This window comes from Colossoma macropomum, unplaced genomic scaffold (assembly GCF_904425465.1).
Source record: "Colossoma macropomum unplaced genomic scaffold, Colossoma_macropomum, whole genome shotgun sequence".
NCBI lineage: Eukaryota > Metazoa > Chordata > Actinopteri > Characiformes > Serrasalmidae > Colossoma > Colossoma macropomum.
In genome coordinates this window covers 38,901,435-38,921,487 of record NW_023494799.1, presented here as the reverse complement: position 1 = coordinate 38,921,487, position 20,053 = coordinate 38,901,435, and the positions used below count along the sequence as shown (strand labels likewise).

General features: G+C 42.2%; 1 protein-coding gene across 1 annotated transcript in view; it reads right to left on the bottom strand.

The window, feature by feature from the left end:
- Positions 1 to 20,053, bottom strand: part of plekha7b (pleckstrin homology domain containing, family A member 7b) — a 166,669-nt gene that overhangs the window by 57,198 nt on the left and 89,418 nt on the right. The window contains exons 5-6 of the mRNA XM_036587019.1: positions 6,989 to 7,100; positions 1,600 to 1,704 (exon numbers count right to left, since the gene is read on the bottom strand). Of these exons, the coding sequence (XP_036442912.1) occupies positions 1,600 to 1,704; positions 6,989 to 7,100 (217 nt within the window). The remainder of the gene's footprint in view (positions 1 to 1,599; positions 1,705 to 6,988; positions 7,101 to 20,053) is intronic.

Genomic DNA, 20,053 nt, shown 5'->3' with positions numbered 1-20,053 from the left:
GAAATTTCCAAACAGAGAAGTCAAGTCAAGTCAAAGTTTATTTATGTAGAGCTGTTTACAACAGGTGTTGTCACAAAGCAGCTTTACAGAAAAATCCGGGTCCGAGCCCCCATGAGTGTCGCCAATGGAGACAGTGGCAAGGAAAAACTTCCTAAGAGCAAAGAGGAAGAAACCTTGAGAGGAACCAACACTTAAAAGGGGAACCCATCCTCCTCTGGACCACACCGGATAGCAAACAGCATTAGTATAAAATATTAGAATACAAAACTGTAAAGATGTGTTTACAGTGGTGTTGATAGGAACCAGGGGTCACAATGTCTATGACACAAATATGAACCTGCAATTTTTTATATGTAAACACATCAAAACAGAGGGAAATCTTTTCTCTTCAGGAACATATAACATACATATTACATGCGACAACAGAATGAGAGGACCTGTCTATTCATGATATTATCTATAGTTTTTGTGATATTATTACTATGATGTTACTATGAACTTGCCAAGAAAGCCTAATGTTGATCTTTTTTGTTGAGAGATTTTTGAAACACCATTTTCTGCCATTTTCTACTGTTCGACTGAGTTGGGCAGAACTAAATTTGTCATAGGTGACATCAGACCCGCCGAAGTACCAACCAGAGTTAGCAATATTTATATGTCAGCTATTCTCCCTCACATAAAGCGACCGCTCTCCCGCTGCACTCACAGACAAAACTCCCAGCAAACAGGTTATTAAGCTTTTCTAAATTTGCTAAAAGTGCTCGTAATCGAGGTTTATTACACTGTTTTTTGTTGCATGGCTAGACTCTGCTTTCTACCTGCTGCAGGATCCTACTACAGGCGATAAGCTTAATTTACACGAGCGCGATAGTTAGCAGTTCACCATAAATTTGCAATTGCACTTCACATGCATGGCTTACAATCAGGCACATGAGAAATTTCTCCACAGTGTCTGTAAATATGACAGTGTTGACTCATAACAGAAGCTTGTGTGAGCTCAGAGGCACGATCCCGCAGTGAGCCAGCTATAGGTTATCAATATAACGTTAGTGCTGAGTACTTGAATATTGTCTGTGATGTACCTGTCATAAGATGAAAGCCTGAGTTTTGCTGCAAAACATAATTAGATCCTAAAATGACCATTAGATAGCTTTTCCTCCATTGTGAGCTTCTTAGCCACCATTCAGAGAATGGATGAGAAGAGCGAAGGGGTCAAGGAGGGGAGGAGGCTCAAATGTAGAAGGCTGAACCACTGATTTGTGGTGTTGCTCACCACTGTCGCCAGGTTATTTATGTTACCAGGGAGACGCCATTGTCAATCATTATGCAATACGACATGCCCACACAGAGGAGCATCTACTATTAAACTGTATTAATTAAATATATTTTTTAAGTATATGTATAACACTGGTAAACGCATATTCCGTGGCATATCTTTACCTTTAAACCAAAATTTTAAACACTTTAAACAACGAAGGCTTTAAGAAATCATGTTATTGACAGAGAAGAACCACTGTTTTTGACAGTCTGACAGTTCAGCACCAGCCTGAGGTTGATAAATAACTCACAAATAAGTTTGATGCTGATGGCTTAGCTCACCTGTTTGTAGAGCCATCCTCTCACTACGACAGGGACGTTGGGGTTCCTCTTGATGGCGTGATCTCTCTTCCCAAAGCTGTGCACTTTCCCACTGGGTTTCACGCTCTAAACCAAGGAGAAAAATCGTACTGTTTTGTATGATTCACAACACAGCAGCATCCTGGAATGCAAGTCAGCCATAACTTCCTCAGTGCACATTTTGATTTGTATGGAAAAGGTAACAGCTCAGGTTAGTAATACAGAACATCATCACTGAGCCTGAAATGTCAAACCTGTCACCACTCTGGCATTATTTCAATACAAACTGCCTTCTTCTTTCGCTATGAAGAAACAGCAAAAGCTTTCTACAGCTAGCATAAGCAGGCGCGGCCCACTCAGCACACACGGCCGTAAAATACGAGTCCGAAATCTGACAGTTTGCTGGTGGATTCTCTGCGCACTCCATTCATCATATCCAGAACATACAGAGCTAAGACAATATTGACTATTTGTCAACTCAGTGCTGTCCGAGACAAACTTTGGCAATGCTCTTTCCCTGAGAAAAAAGTACACTGCACTGTTTTAATTTCACCTCAGCTTCTAGAAACATAAATACAGAAAAATGTAACAAAAGTTTCCATGATGCACAAGTGGCTGAATAACTGATTTCATAAAAGAGTACACAGAGTCTTTGGCAAAGCTTCAGCAGTAAGATAAGCATCACAGTCTTGACTGTTAGAGACCAATTCCTACCGCAGACGGAGGAAGGCCTCGATTTCAGTGAAACTTCTGACTGATGGGTGATAAAAGTGGGGATATTAAAAAGATATGAATCATATTTCCTGCACAAATGCTGTAGTGACTACAAAGAGCCTTTGTTCTGGTTTAGGTAGGTATAAAACAAGTGCTGAAAATCTAATGATGGACAACGCATGATGCTCTCATGTCCAATCAGTCAGTAATCCATTCCAGCGTGATAACTATTATTATACTGACGCAGAGCTGCCATTCTAGAGAAGAGACTGGGGACCCAACTAAAAATGGTGCTCATGCCTGTCAAGCCTGAACATGAATGTTATTATGTGTCAACAACAAATTCACACTGGGAGGAATATGGAGGGCAGCCATCACTATTCCTGCTGTCGCTGCCAAGGCTGGCTGCAGTGGAGTAGCCAGAGGGGGAACATGGGGTCTCCAGGACTGTTAGTGAAACTGGCAGGGGACCAGCCTTGTAGTCTGGGTCACATCCTAAAGAGCCCTCCAGATGGACTGAGTATCAGGTGAACGCCACACATGCAGGCCCAGGATGAGTGCCAAGGCACGTCACACTAAGGTCACAGTCTGGCAGCTCTACGAGCCTCAGCATACGCTGCTCAGAGAGAATAGTTTGGTGAGAAATATACATACATACATCATCTAAACCGCTTATCCTTCTGGGTCACGGTGGGGTGCTGGAGCCTATCCCAGCTGTCACTGGGCAGAAGGCAGGATACACCCTGGACAGGTCGCCAGTCCATCGCAGGGCAGACAGACAGACATACACATTCACACCTAGGGGCGATTTAGCGAGTCCAATTAGCTTAACTGCATGTTTTTGGACTGTGGGAGGAAACCGGAGTACGCAGAGGAAACCCACGCAGACACGGGGAGAACATGCAAACTCCACACAGAAACGACCCTGGTCGCCCGGCCGGGAATCAAACCCAGGCCATTCTCGCTGTGAGGCGACAGCGCTACCCACTGCGCCACCATGCTGCCCGCGGGTGTCCAATCTGTCCTCCTTTGGTTTTGCACTGGTTAGGCTGACATGGCTAACAAGTAATAGAAGCTTATACTCTAAAACTTAGCATCACATAAACTGCATGCCTAAAGCCGATTTTACACCACAAGCAATGTATTAGGGCCTGGATAGCTCAGTCGGTAGAGCATCAGACTTTTGGGGTCAGCTGTGGGCTGGAGGTTAGGGAACCAGCCTTGTGACCAGAAGGTCACCGGTTCGATCCCCTGAGCAAAGCATCTAACCAGTGTACTCACCGCCCCCTAGTGTGTGTGCGTTCAACAGTGTGTATGTGGGTGTTTCACTGCACAGATGGGTTAAACATGGAGGTAAATTTCCCTGTTGTGGGACTAAGAAGGCTAATTTAACTTAAAACCTATTACGTGTGGCAGCAAGCCTAAACTGTTCTATGATGGTTGCTATTTCATACCGGACACAACTCTAATCACATGTTCAAGTTCAACTTTTCCTTCTTCAACATTTAAATGATCTACATCTGTTTTTTCCAGTAAATTAATCAATTAATATGTTAAGGTAACCTGATGATGTCTTTATTCTATTTACTAGCCAGATAAACTTCATGTGGATGACATTTGAGCATTTCTATTAGCCATTAACCGTTTCAAAAAGTTTTTAATTGGCCGATTCTTCAGTTAATTCCCTCATTGTTCCAAAAGAGTTTATATTAGTCCAATGCTGCTGCAACAGCTTCAAATACAGCTGTCTGCTCTTTTGATTCTGGGCCTAGACTCCACAACACAGAAGAAATACTTCATTATGTAGTTTTTTTAGCTAGAAATAGCTAACATGCCTCATGCAGCAAGCAGCAAAAATATATAAACACAAAGTGTATTTCCGTACTTCACATACGTTACTGTCGCAAAAGATTAACGTTAATTAATGCTTACAATGCCTGGCGTAAAAAGGGGCTTCAGTCATTACACGGTTGCCTTAAATTGCATTAAGTTGTTAAGTAAACACAAACAGACTTGAACAGGGTATGACGTGCTGTCATTTATAAAAATGGACAAAAGTATGGACAAAATTCAGGCTCCAGGATGACCGCTGCTGTTTTTATCTATGTAATGTTGTGCATTCATATAGATTAGAGACGCACCAAATTTTCGCCCACCGAAAGAGAAGAACAAATTACAATTTGAAAAAAAAGATCAAATAGGTCAGTAACAAAGTTTCAAAGTCTAAGACTATACGAATCATTTTAATAGTAATGAAAATGATAAATAGTGATTAAAACACTCTTTGTTCCTTCCACTCTCCTGTGCCAGTCAGCACTGACATGTTCAAGCAGCCTGAGCAGTAGTGGAGCTACCTCACAGTTTAGACAAATGATTTAAAATCTCTGTTCAGGTTGAATATTAAAATGGGTTACAACACCTAAGAACCTCTCCAATGCAGGTTTGACACCACTTGAAAACACAACATCTCACTCAATACACAAAATAGAGCAAAAAAAACAGAAGCGAGCGTACCAGCACCATCTTTAGCCACAGTTTTTGAAATTATAGGAAAATTCACAAACGACAGTCCAAAGTGCAAAGTATAAATAAGGAATAACAGAAGTTGTTGCTTTGGATGACCAACCATTACCTGTTGTCAGGGTTGTTGGATTTCATGGCATATACTGTAGCCTCACTCACTAATAATGTTTTGTCAGCCCACTGGATCCTGAATTTCGGTTTTGGCCAAAAGTTTTCATTTCGGTGCATCATTACTTTAAATAACAGTACGTCATACAGTGTCAGGACAGCCCGTCAGCAAGTCTGCTCCTATTGTACCAAACTATTCCTTTAATTAAAAAAGTTTCCGAGTGAAAATATAACACCATTCTACACTCTGAAGTGCCATGCAGGTGCTGCCTTAAATTTGATGTAAGTGGTGGAGACATTCAGTGAGGCAGGTAGTCCCCCGCAGCGTGGCTCATGCAGCGTTAGCACTCCTTCTCACACGTACTGGATGGTGGAGGAGATTTAATCCAGCCCCCTCATGCTGGAAAAATCACTAACCTATTACAGGATCCACTCAGCCCATTCGTCAACATCAGAGCCAGAGAGCAAAAATAGCTTAAACAGAGTTCAGTTTCCCTATTAGCCTTAAAACTCTATCAGTTTTCGATATAATTTAATGCTAGCTGCTTCACCATCCAGGCGGCACGGTGGCGCAGTGGGTAGCTCTGTCGCCTCACAGCAAGAATGGCCTGGGTTCGATTCCCGGCCGGGCGACCAGGGTCATTTCTGTGTGGAGTTTGCCTGTTCTCCCCGTGTCTGCGTGGGGCTACTCCGGTTTCCTCCCACAGTCCAAAGACATGCAGTCAGGCCAATGGGACATGCTAAATTGCCCCTAGGTGTGAGTGTGTGTGAATGTGTATGTCTGTCTGTCTGCCCTGTGATGGACTGGCGACCTGTCCAGGGTGTATCCTGCCTTCCGCCCAACGACAGCTGGGATAGGCTCCCCACCGCGACCCAGAAGGATAAGCAGTTTAGATGATGGATGGATGGGTGCTTCACCATCCACTTCCACATGTATTAAGGTCTACTGAGGCTGCTGATGGCACTGTCAGTTAGCCAGCGCAGCTTTGGGAGTCAGGTTTTAGAAAGTTCTGGAAACTTGGCTGTCTACTTTTACAGTCCAATGTCCCTCTACCCAAATGCATCAGCATAAACCATAATTACAGTAAAACAGGTTTTGCATCAGCATATAATCTCTGTCATGTAGAAAGAATCTCCATTATAGTTTATACCAACTGTCTGTTACTTTATGTGAACATTTATTAAAAAAATCAAAACAGCCCAACAGTTTTTTGTTCTACCATTTCAGATCTTACAACAGTAACGACGTTGACAGTGCTGTCATGTTGACGGCACTGTATTTATACCTTTATATTTCTGCATCTGTTTATCTCTGAACATGTGCCGTGTGCGCAGACGTTCACACAATGACCTCAAACACATTAGACAGATACTGCACTGGACACTCAGGCCACCAACCCAATGAATCTTGTGGCCAAAATTAAGAATCTGTGGCCACAGTTACAGAAACATGTTTACTGTATATACACTGTATCAATCAGCACTGTGGGCTTGTTACTGAGATCACAGCGCCTGTGTTAACATTACAACTGACAGATTCTAAAGTCTGATTTGATGGAATTATTTTCTGAACAGGAGGCTGAAAAGTAGCTGTTTTTGGTGACCAAACTGCAAAATGTTGTGGCAAGGGGCACAGAGTAAATGACCCCTGCTTGCGTGTGAATGTGAATGTGTGCACAAGGGGGCAGTGTTGAAAACACAGAACATACAGAAAAAACTTTTATGGTAATAATGTGAAGATAAATGGGTCGCACATTTTGATGAAAATACATTTACATGTGCATCTTCACAGAAGTTTAAATCAGCCTTTAATTAGCTAGCTCATCTCTTTTAGAACAGGTTCTGGAAACTTCAGGTTTCTGATGATGGTCCAGTTCCCTCACCCTAATGCAAAACCCTAAACCATAACTGACCCTGGTGTGAGGTGCCTTGGCCTGCAGTGTGTATGTGGTGTTCACTTGATACTCAGTCCATCTGTAAAACAGATCTGAAATCGTACATTGTGTAACCCGGCTAGCTCCCTGACCTTCAGTCCTGAGGTGGTGTCCACAGTGGTTGAGGTGACGGCTGTTGAGGACTCGCTGACCATGCTGGGAGGCCCTGGCTCTGGTGGCGGCTTGGACATGCGGGAATTGGTTCTGCATAAAAAAGACACACAGAGAGCTCAGACAACAGCAGACAGGACGGTCAACCTGAAATTACTACCGTTGTGACAGCGGAGAAAGCAGGGGGTCTTTGTCTTGAATGGACGTTGTGCTGCCTCAAGGCACAGATTCTTTTACAGTGAAAAACACAAAGGAAACAAAAATCTGTACAACTGAAAGCAGCACAATGTCAAACATAATGGCAGGAGAGAGAACATTCACAAAGCAGGACAGCGAGAGAAGTGGACACACAGGATTTCCACTTCACAAACATCTACTTCTGTAGTACCGTAAGTGACTCTCCCCTGAGTACTGGTTACGGTTGTTTTGTCTAGGAGACGTCGTCATTTTACTTATACAGTGGCTTTTCCATGCTTGAAGGTGCTTTACAGTCATCCAGAGGTAATACATTAAACAAGAATGGGGAAAACACCACCCTGCAGTGATAACATCCTGAGACAGAACAAGAAAGAAAACAGTGAAAAAATTTACATAATTTAAAGATTTAGATCAACAACCTAGCAGGCACTTCATTTTGAGAGCTTTGTAGATGGTCACCTTGTCTTTAACTAATATTCAACTAAATATTGAATAAATGCAACTAAACTTTGAAACCAAAAGTAACAGATTCTTTTAAATATAACGCTAAACTTGGGATGGCCGATATGGCAATATTTACTGCTATCATAATAAATTACAGTCCAAAAGTCTAGATTAATCAAAGCCATAATCAACTGATGAATCAATTAAGGAAATCATTAAGTCTGCACTCAATAATCCGATCATCGGATTTCTGTAGTTATCTGATTATTTAAATGGTCATGTAGACACCATACTCCAATCTAGAAATCTGATTAAAAAATCTGATAAAGAGGCTGGATTTTAGCTCTATAATCAGATTTCTCAGTGCATGTGAACTCTTACTCTGATTTCTTTCAGATTTCTCAGTCTGCGTATGCGCGAGAACAGACTGGAAACAAGCGAGCAGCGTTGCCATGAGATGGCAGCAAAACAGTTTTTGAGCGCCAATAACTACTGTCTGACTCATGCAGACCTGGAGTTTTCCCCACTATCTGATTACTCAAGGGCATGGAAACATATTGATCAGATTACTGACAAGATCGGATCTACTGCAGTTATCGGATTATTAAGTGCATGTAAACACACTCACTGTTAGATGCGGCTAACTGTGATGTGTAACCTACCCTAAATCCAAAACATTGACTTTAATTTAAACTCAACTCAGACCCCAACCCCACCCCAACCCTAACGCTGATGACAAGCAACTGACAATTTGCCAGATTGTTAACTGTTAACAATTAATGCATCTGTGGATAATCTAAAAGGGATTATTATTATTATTATTATTATTATTATTATTACCACCAAACCAAATAAAATAAATCTCACAGCCCAATGACAGACACCGTAATGTAAACCACTGTTTGTGCCATAATAAAAATATACACTGACGTGCCAAAAGTCATGGGATAACAGTATGTAAATTGACTATGAAGAGGCGTTGCCTTAGTGGACGGCTTGGAAACGCCCTCACCTATACAAACTGAGAGGTGTCATTTGGTGAGCGAGGTGCTCATGGCAAGGCGACAGGTCATTATAGTGGGTGCCAGATGAGACAATCTATTTCCAAAGCTGCGCAGGCATTTAACATTCCTTGACCCACAGTGTCACATGTGTACCAGGAATACGTCATAGAAGGCATTACCACCCACAGTGGACAGCGCAGTGGCCGCCCACAGGTGCTTGATGATCGTGACCGTCAAACAGACAAGTGACTCTGGCAGAAATAATATCCACACTCAATGCTGGAGTCCTCACACGCATATTCCACAGGTCAGTGCTGCATCTTTAGCTTCCATGGGATCTGGGAGCAGAAGACCCACCAGAGTACCTCTGGTAACACCATAACACCGGACACAGCGCCTCACCTGGGCTCATATGGTTGCTAACTAGACCCTAGAGGACTGGCAACATGTGGTGTGGTCCTAGGAGTCATGGTACCAATTGTTTGGGGCTGATGGTAGGGCTTGTGTGTGGTGCAGACCGCACGAAGCCATGGACCCCAGCTGTCAACAAGGCACTGTGCAGGCTGGTGGTGGTTCCATACTGGTGTGGGGCGTGCTCTCATGGCATGGGTTGGGTCTAAACACGTCTAAACACCTAAACACATCATTGACTGGTGACCACTAGATTTCATTGCTTGGTGACCATTTGCAGCACTTCATGGACTTTGTGAACCCCCACAATGATGGGATATTCCAGCAGGATAATGCACCGTGCCATCAGGCCCAAGTTGTCCAGAACTTGGGGAGAATTCTGTAGACTTCCAACGAATGGTGTGGCCTGCACATTCGCCTGACATGACCCAATCGAGGTTTATTCACACCCAAGATCCTGCACCTACAAGTGCTGTGGGCAGCTATCCAGCTCAACATCCATCCAGACGTCTTCTGTCACATTGCTGCACTTCGCCGGGCTAGAGGGGGTCCTACATGATACTACTTCCTGTCCCATGATATTTGGCACATCAGTGTATATATAATTGTCAATGAAGCCTTTCCAACCTTACAAAAATAAAGGTGCCAAAAAGTTAAGGATGCACTACGACATCAGAATTATATCAGTCTAGGCAGGTAATTATTATTATTATTATTTTTTAATTTTCAGCATCTGATAAATCAATATTTAAGCTTCAATACTAATTAAAAGTCTTTCCAAGAGTGGAACAGCCAAGCCAAGAACCATTTAAAACCTTTTTAAGAGTGTGGCTGCAGGTCCTCAGCTGCCATTTGCTTTCAGGCATACCATCAAATCATTCTGACGTCCCAAATGTACACACCTCCTCTCATGGAAAGCCTATAAGGGTGAGTGTTTCCAAAGAGGGGCATTCACACGCTCTTCACTCGCTCCATTTCCAGCCTCTTGCATTACTAACATTCTCCCTCCATCAAAGTGGCATCAAGTGGGGGTTATAACGGGATTAGAGCTGAAGTATAAGCTCGTGTTATTTAGGTGGCAGCAGGCTCCCAGGGGTCAACCACGTTTAGCTTGTTTGGCCATGAACTCCCTCGGGAGGAGGCTAGAGAACGTCAGACGCTTGGGGAATGCAAGGCAACGCTGAGGTCACTCCACACCTCTACTGTCCAAGGTCACCGGACTCACCGTTACTGTTCTGGACCGTGAATGATACTACACCTTTCAGCAGCTCTCGAGGAAATCCACACACTTGCCAACTTAAGGCATACCTAACAAGGCAGAAAGACTCAAGACCGGCTCATTTGAGATTGCTTTAATAATAAATGATTACCTGAATGTCAGACAAAGCACTCAGGGCCTCTGACACAAAGCTACAAACGAGCTCAATGGCAGGTTAAACACCAGGAACTGATCGATATATCATTTGGCTAAAAGGAAATCGCACATCTAGTGAGGAGAGTCGTTCATTTCTGAGGATTTCCATGGTTTCATGCTGTTACGCCAGGCTTTACAGAGGTTGCTGAGCTGGTAATCACCAATGGTTTACCAACAATAACCTGTACCTAAAAAATTATGCTACAACACAAAACGTCAACAAAATGTTGATCAGAATGCATTTTTCTTCCTTAACATGACATATTTCAGAGCGAAATATGTGGCTGGGAAATTATTGTGACATAATTCTATTCTTCAGGATTTGATGGGGGTGTGAAAAGCAGGCATTCCGAAAAAAAGTCAGCAGAATCCATCTGCCCCTACACTTCAATCAAAGACTACAGAGAAACAAAAAATGTAGTTATTTGAATGATGTGACACAAAGGATTGTGCTTAAAATGACCAAGAACATGACAAGGTCAAAAAAGGTCCATTTTGATTTTCAGGTTGACTTTAAGAGCCTAACAAACTTGACAACTGACCACCATATCTGACGATTCACACTTAGTTGCTGAACACATACAAATGTATGCAAAAATTGTAACACTGCTGGCTGAATTGTGTGTTTAACTGTTCTTTTAAGTGAAAATAAATTAACACATCATCTACAGTGAACTTAAATTTAGTGCACAATAACTATATATTGGCTGAGTTTTAACATATTTGAAAAACAAAAAAATATAAAATGTGCCATAACTTTTGCACAGGCCAGGTTGTATGTTTTATTTTTTCCCCCAGTGTGTTAAATTCAGCAAATAAACAGTAACTGTGCATTTAAAGGTGCAGATGTGTGATCTGTAGAAGATGTGAACTTATTTTCACTTAGAAAATCAACAATACACGTAATTGGCCAGGAGTGCACAGACATTTGCATATAATTATATCTCTGCCAATAAGTGAGTAAAGAAGTGAAAGTTAATCTGGTGGTTTAAAATAAAGCAACAGATCTCTGGAGTTGTGTCATCATTCTGTAGCAGGAACTCCATGTTTTCTGTCGTACAAGCAGCTCAATGATACGTCCGGCCGTTCAGGCATTTTTCCTACTGAAGTTGCCAGATTCTTTGAATGAGTTGGAATACAAATAATGCTACATGCAAGTCTACACTGTAGCCACCACCAGCACACATCTCACCAACATACCCCACACAAAGCAGTGAGCTTGGTCAAGTATGGTGAAGCTGCTTTGGCAGCAGCAGCCTACAATTTGATATGTGACACTGCTAAAGTTTAACAGCATCGATCAATATGAAGGAGTCTTAGCTTGTCTGTAGCATGTATGTAATATTTTTCATATTTTGACTACTAAATAATCTCATAATTTAGAGCATCCAGTGAAAGTCAAGGGGGAAAAGTACAGGACGAAACATATCAGGTTTGAAACTTTTTGTTCCCACAGTGTGCGACGGAGGTGATTCTTTTTTCACGTAGAGAAAATCTGAGGTTCCTAATATGCGCGTGATGCAGACTGAGGCACAACACAACAACAGAAGCTGCGTATCAAAGTCTAGGCTGCAGCCGAGGCAGTGCAGGTCCTCGGTAGGACTGTCCTAAGAAGACTCCTCCTTAATGGCCTATTGGTCACATAAATGGATCAGTCCTAACGAGGCTGCGTGGTGACATCACCAGAGCGGCGCCAAACTCGTAAGGGAGCTGGTGAGAGGAAATGGAGCCGCTGCATTGAGTTTGTTGCTTTTTCTTTTCTTCACGGAAATGGAGGAGATGATCTTATGTAGTACGATAAACTACACATACAAATACAAATACTTCTAAATATAATACAATATATGGACCATATATGATACATGAACGAATTCCTTAATTAATCTGTCCTTTTATACTTTGTAAGGTAACGAAGACGAATTCAAGTACGTGAACAACTTACATTTTAAAACAAGCTCTGCTCCAACGGCTTCGTTTTCCAGCATTTTCATGGTGCTGTTTTGTTTTTTCTCTTTCGTGTCATTCTTGCCCACAGAACTGTGGGTAACCGAAGGCTGGGAGGGATACATCCGATGCGTCCTTCAAATCAATCCGAACGTAGGCTGCATTTCTAGGCTGTATACGAAGGGTCCTTCACTTTGGAACAGCCTGTTATGACGTTGCGGCCGAGAAATGCAGTCTAGACTTTAGAAATCAGCTACTGACACACAACTTCAGAGACCTTTAATGTCTAATATTTTGGGCTAGGGACAGAGGAAGGAAAGAAGGTGCAAAAGCTATCACTGCAGTCATCTGGAGGCCTCCTCCAGTGCCAGGCCTGTCTATAACCACAAACATATTAAACTGCTTTCAGGCACCTTCATCCGCTGCAAACCTTGCCAGGAAAGATATGAACTCACACTGAACCCCACGAGAGAAGTAATATTCTACTAAATGTATCAAACAGTCTGCCCGCTATTTAATCTGTTTTAAGAGAGAAAGCAAGCATTCTGGCCTGGTCCAAAGGGTCCAGCGTTCTGGGACAGGGTGTAAACTTACCTCTGAAAGTAAACATAAAAAATTCATTTGTTACTCTACCAGCCGTGTTTACAGACAACTTACACTACACAAACCATTAGTTAATCCTTCTCAAGGTTTCTCAAGCTCGGAGTACACATCACCTCCACGGTGATGTACTTAAGGACTCTGAAGTTGAAACTTAAGCTTTTTAATGACAAGTCTGAGAAACTCCACTGGAGCCTCGTCTGAAAGTTACACCACTGCCGGGGCATCTGATGGAGCCTGAGTACATGCAGTACGCTCTCATCTTTCAACTGGCTCAAAAAGCATGACTTACCAGTTCTGTGCAGTGTAAACTAAGAGAGGACCTGAAATCACATGGGTTTTTGGGCTTTCAGCAAAACACTTCAAGTGTGAGTAGATTTGTGAAGAAACGTTTTGCCAACCTGGCTAGAAAAAGACATACATTTCTCTTTGGTTTACTGAACGCAGGGAGCCGTTCAAGAGTGTAATGCGTGTCCTCGGCGTCACTCAGAAGGTCCCAGCGGTGTGTCAGCCGTGAGTGTGTGTGGGTGGAGTAGGTTAGCCTCAAATCAGTGCAGTGTCAGGCTGTCTACTCTGACGACCACAGCCACTGACGCATCAATCCCTTTAGACTTCACTCACAAACAATAATAAAAGATTCACCTCCTGCTGAAGCTGCACAGCACACAATGAGAGTAATACAAAACGAGGGCTGCGCCGATTCAACTTTTTCTCTCCCGATACTGATTCCGATACCTGAAGTTAGAATATCAGTCGATGCCAAGTATCTTCGATCTAAAATGTCTCAATTTAAAATGTGGTATTCTTTCAGTGTTGCTACCCTCACCTGTCCAGCCAAAGTGGCACCTCAACTGTGTCCAATGTAATGGTGGACAATGCGGCAAAAATTAAATATGAAGATGTTTTCTTTGCAACTGCCATAATAAAACTGACTGTTCATCTCTCTGAGGTTTGCAAATAAGTTGGAACAGAGTAAAAGCTTCAGCAAAACAGCAGCGCCACAATCAAAAAAGGCTACGAAAAACCATATAACATGGTGTCATTTTAGTGCAGTGTTCGCCAAAAATAAACCATTTTAAAATGCTGTAAATTTAAGTGAAGAAACAGAAGAAAAAAACAAAAAAATCAAACAAAAATGAAGAAATGTGACAATGGTGTATACATTTACTACACCAGGGGTGCCCAATCCTGGTCCTGGAGATCTATCATCATAAAGAGTTTAGCACCATCCCTAATCTAACACACCTGATCCAGGTGACGAAGGCTTTCAGTGGAATCTGAATATTAGAGCCAGGTGTGCTAAATCTGACCTCTCCAGAGTGGTAGACATCCAGGACTGGGATTGGGCACCTCTGTATTAGACGCTTACTGTAATTTACAGGCTCTCTATAACTGACAAAAATATGATTGACATGGCTCTCAGCCACTCACAAGTCTCTAAAGGCTACTTCCTCTATAAAGACAAAATACCTCATAACAAAACTGCAGTGAGAACAGCGCTGGGAGTAACTGAGTCAGAATTAGGCTAAGAAATGGTGCAAAGGTGTTACTGAGGAACGTTTTATGCCTGAAGTACGCTGTCTGGAGCATCTTCTTCAGCACCGATTAGCTTCGGAAGTGGTAGCTTCTGTTGCTAAAATCTACTGAATGAAAACCAACTTCTTTAATATCAAGTTGCTAAAGTTTCACTAGTTTGATCATGGAATCTTTTTTTGTTTGCTTGAACATTCACATTCATGTATATCTGCACGGAACTGTAAAGCCGTGTTGTTTTTGAATGAAAATGGTTTCAATGCTTCTAATTTTATTCTCTGAGCTTTGGAATATTCTATTCTAGTGCTACTGATCCCATCAGGTTGTCTAAACTGAAAGTTAGCAACAAAAACTATGCAAGAATTTAGCAAAAAAAGTTAATTGATGTAAATTATTTTGTCTTTCTATGATAAATGAAGTTATTTAGTGTTATTAAGGTTCTCAGTAGGCCTTTCACAATTATGACATAATCGCCTGATCGCAAGTATTTGCAATGACCGCAATTATTTCAGCTGATCAGTAATTTTCCACAGTCATTAGTGTTGCAATCATGATAAACTTTTGTTATAACAAGTGAAATGTGTCAACAGGGTTGAGACAAATAAATGTAAATAAAAGAAAGAAGAAAACACAGTTACTGGAACAGTTTATGCTCCTTATGAAAACAACAAGAGTTCTAACTTTCCAACATGTTCAGGGGAATATTTGTTTGTTAGCTACACAAGTAACACTAATCCATGTGTTATGTATACAAGTGGTTTTGTCTCACATTTTCACAGTCCCAAAAAAGATTTGGCTGATTCTTCCTGTCAGTACAATCTAGTGTTTGCTACAAAGTAAAGACAGCTGGGTAGGTGCTTCAGGTACTTTAATAGTTGCATAAAATGAACAGAAAAGACAATTAAAACGTTAATCATAATTTTTTTAATGACATTTGATTGTCAGGGAAAATTTCTAAACCATGACAGGCCTGGTACTCAGGATTCCTATGATGTACTCAGAAAAGCATGTGCTGTAATTTATCACAATGACAACAGCGCATTATCATTCTGTCCACCCTCAGATTTTTCATCCAAAATCATTAAAAAACAGCATTATGTTGATTCTATATATCATGGCCTCTGTAGGCACTCAGCTCACAGATAATGCAGATGACAAACAACGCCAGCACCGCATAGAAGTTGCAGATTCCAGGTGACAGAGCACAAAGTCAACAAATTAAATAAAAATAATAAAAAAAAAGCAAAACATAGTGGTTAAGCAGCTAGAACTCACCCCACCAAGCACATTTCGGAGCCCTGCGACAAGCTGATGCTTTCATTTTCGGAGCAGTGCATGCTTACAGCACGAGACAGCGACCGAGCCTGACTACAGACTCACAGACACACGCACACCCCTCATTGTTCTGCCTCCACATTACAGTGGTCATAATTTATGTTTTTTCCTGTGGAACGTGAGGCTTCCCGTGGTGTGTCCGTCTATGGAGAGGTGTCAGGAGGCGTTCTGGAGGCCAAAGCTGAACATCAAAACAGCAGGAAACAACACCAGCAGGGCCACAGTGGAGCAACTTTCTTTTGCTTTCTCTCTTTATCTTTCAGCTCATGAGCTGGCCCCCAGCCAACACTACTGCCTCATGTCTGTCGGGCACCGTGGGACCCGATTCCTTTTGATTCGCACTTCGTATTGTTTAGCCGGCTCTTGTTTGGGGACGTTCTTGCAGAGAGATGCCAGGGTTACATATTTCACACAAGTAGATTTAGGCTGAGGTCCAACTGAGCCTTTACCTGAGAGAGATATGACTAGATCCTGCCCTCAGTGGGCACTGAACGCCACACAGCCCGACTATTATCCATATCTTAGAGCCATCCATGAGTTATAGCCGCATACAGTGGTCCATTCATTTTACCCTGGAATGTCCTAAGCTGCTCGATGATGCAGTACGGCTTACAAGCTGAAAAAGCTGGGAACATTCCAGCCAGCTAAGTCATCTAAAACCATCCACGTTCAAAACACATTATCTGATACATACAGATATATTCAGTTTGAGCATGACCTCAGGCTACAGCTCACGTTTCAGGCGTAGCTACTAGAGATGGCATGATAACAGCAGATCTGATAGCAGAGGAAAGGAAGAATAAATGTGGTGCGATAACAACCTGGCCTGAAATATCACAGAACAGAGCATTAGAAGTGTCACCACTTTTCCCTTTTCCGATACCGATAATGAAACCTCGAGTATCGGCCAATACCGATTCCATATCTTTTCTTAAAAACTACTCAAAAATTCTGCTGCCCCTCAGAAATACACAGCTAACATCACACAATGTGAGTGAGCGCTACATCACATGACCAAACGTTTACTGACCCCTGACATTCACCCCAATGTGAGTGTGTTGGACATCCCATTCCAAAAATATGGGGATTAATATGAAGTTGGCCCCTTCTTTTCAGCTATAACTGACTCCACTCTTCTGGGAAGCTTCCCACAAGATTTTATAGTGGATCTGTGGGAATCTGCGCCCATTCAGTCAAAACAGCATTTGTGAGGTGATGCAGTGAGGTTCAGGTTGACAGGGCCTGGTTCGCATCCTACGTTCTAATTCATCCCAAAGATGTTCAACAGTTTTGAGGTCAGGGCTCTGTGCAGGCCACTGGAGTTCCTCCACACCAAACTCATCAAACCATGTCTTTATGGACCTGACTTTGTGCCCAGGGGCTCAGTCATGCTGGAACAGGAAAAGGCCCAAACTGCTGACACAAAGCATATAACTGTCAGAAATGACTTTGTGTAGCGTAGCATTAACATTATCCTGCTCTGGAAGGGGCTGAGAACAACCTCTGAAAAATAGCCCAGCCCATCATCCCTCCTCCACCAAACTTTACTGTTGGCTCTCTGCATTCTGGTAGGTAACGTTCTCCTGGCATCCACCAAACCCAGATTAGTCCATCAGACTGCTAGATAGTGAAGCGTGATTCCTCACTCCAGAGAACAGGTTTCCACTGCTCCAGAGTCCAGGCAGTGTGCTTTATTCTACTCCATCCAACCTGGCTTGCGCATAGTGATCTTTGGCTTTTGAGCAGCTGCTCAGCCATGGAAGCTCCCAATGCAGAGTTCTCGTGCTGATGTTGCGGTCTGGAGGGAGACTAAGTGCAGTGATAGGTTGGTGATTTTTACGTGCTATGTGCTTCCCCACTCTGTGAGTGTGCATGGTCTGCTTCTTCGTGGCTGAGCTGTTGTTGCATTTAGATGTTTTCGTTTAACAATATCAGCACTTACCGTTGACTGGGGCAGCTCTACCATGGCAGAAATTTCACAATCCGACTTGGGGTAAAGGTGACATCCTATGAAAGTGTCACACTTTAAAGTCACTGAGCTCTTCAGCACGACTCATTCTACTGCCAGTGTTTGTCTATGGAGATCGTGTGGTTATGCGTTTGATTTTTCACCTGTTAGCCTGTTTCATTCTTTTTTCCCTCTGATATCCGATCCGGTTGATCCAGCATCCATCGATAACAACATGCCACCTCTATGCAACATAATGTAAAGCAAAGTAAAGCAGGTCATATGACAGCCACAACAGCCACATGAAGAGCTAGGGGGGAAATTTGCAAGTGTGATTTTTTAGGCTATATTGTGTCTGTGATTTAAATTGTGGTTGTTTGGGTATGTTTTTGTTTTTGGCCAAGAAGAGCAGAGCTTTACTTTTTCTGGCTTCAGTCTCGAACCCTGTCATGTATGCATCAGGTGAGTGTTTAGTTGCTTCTGATTAGTCACAGTTACAGGCAGTTTGCCAGCTCTGTGTTATTAGGTAAAATGCTTACCACTTAAAAAGCTATAATTAAAACTGCGCTCTTTCAGATTGTAATATAACAAAAAATATATATTTTTAAAAGCTATTATTAGAAAACCAAGTAGCTAGCCAAGCATTTTACTAGAATTACACACTCTTTTAAACAGTCGAATTGGGCACATATCTGAAGTGTAAGTGATACGTCTGGGTTTTCCTGTCAAAGAGAACTGAAGAACTGAATATTTCTTCCTGGAGCACAGTAATGTAAGACCTTAAGTGAAGTGCTTCAATTAAATATAACTCATTTTAAAAATGCCCAATCATGAAAGAATATATTTTCCTCACTTTTTTGAAATGAGAGTTTGATGTTTATAAACATTGTATATAATCATTGTTAAAGTTTTAAAACATACCATTCACTCCCCAGTCCATATAGTCCAAATACTGAAAGTGCACTGAAGAAATCATCTTCATATATAATACTTTTTATATTAGGTACAAAATGTCAGACTGCTTTACAAAGAAAGACGAGCAAAACACCGTAAAGATAAACCACAATGGTCTAAATGTGATAACAGCATAATTACAAACAATAGGTGAAAATGAGCCACAACACTCCAGGCATATTTAATAACAGCACAATTAAACAAATATGTTTTAGTCTGGACAAGGCAAGCTAGAAGAGTTCCAGAGTTTAGGAACTACAAATGAAAAGGAAGTTATAAGGAGTGTTTCAGCCCAGAGTACTTCTAGAATGAGCCCAGTCAGAACAGAGGTCGGTCTTAAAGGTACAGTAATAAACAGCTTATAGAGATAAAGAAAGGTGTGAATATGGTCATAAAAACGACTTACAACCTGGATCTCTGGGGAAAAATACAATATAGCAAAATGTAGGATATGGACCCTTTAAAGATCAGTCGTTTTCAGTCGATATGAGCCAGTTTTTCAGTATCTTTATGAGAAAAAACAGAGAAGTATTGCAAAACTGTTCCAGCCAAATTATTTACCACCCTGTCGCTGGACGAATCTGTGCTGCAGGTATGCTAAGCGCTGATTGTAGGTCTGAGGAGTTTCCTTTCTGTCTGAAGGGAAAGTCTGATAAAGAGCTTCTTTTGAGTAATGGGAATCAGTGTTATCAGTTCTGCCTGTGGGGTAAATAATGCAGACGGCTACAGAGAAAATGCAGTTCTGCGTGCTGGACTGTGTGTGGAGTTCAATGCACTCTGCCACAGCGTTCGAATGTGCTTAAATGACCGCCTCTCTTAACTCTCTGCTCTCAGTTCAGGCTTGCTGATCAATATTATGGCTCCACAACTGGGAGATAATGGCCCAAAGTGTTAGCAACAGTGCTATCAATACACGTGTTTGTAGGCTGGCAGCTAATGAGAATGTTTTCTGCTCTGCAGTGGAATTTGGGAGAGAGGCCTGCGGCCAGGCATGATTCACCCCCACTCGCATTCACAACAGATGGGTGTGTACAAATGAGTGTGTGTCCAGTGCAGTAAAACCTTCTCAAAGCTAGATATGGATTCCGGAGAAGTCAAAACCCACACCCTGGCTGTCATAGAGACCGACAGTAACAGCCTGGCTGATATCAATATGACTCTGCTTATGGCACTGGCGGCTTTCCCATGGATGTCACAGCTGTTAGGCGAGGTTCATTTTCCACTGCTAGAGAGGAAATCAGGGGAATGGACAAGTTAAAAA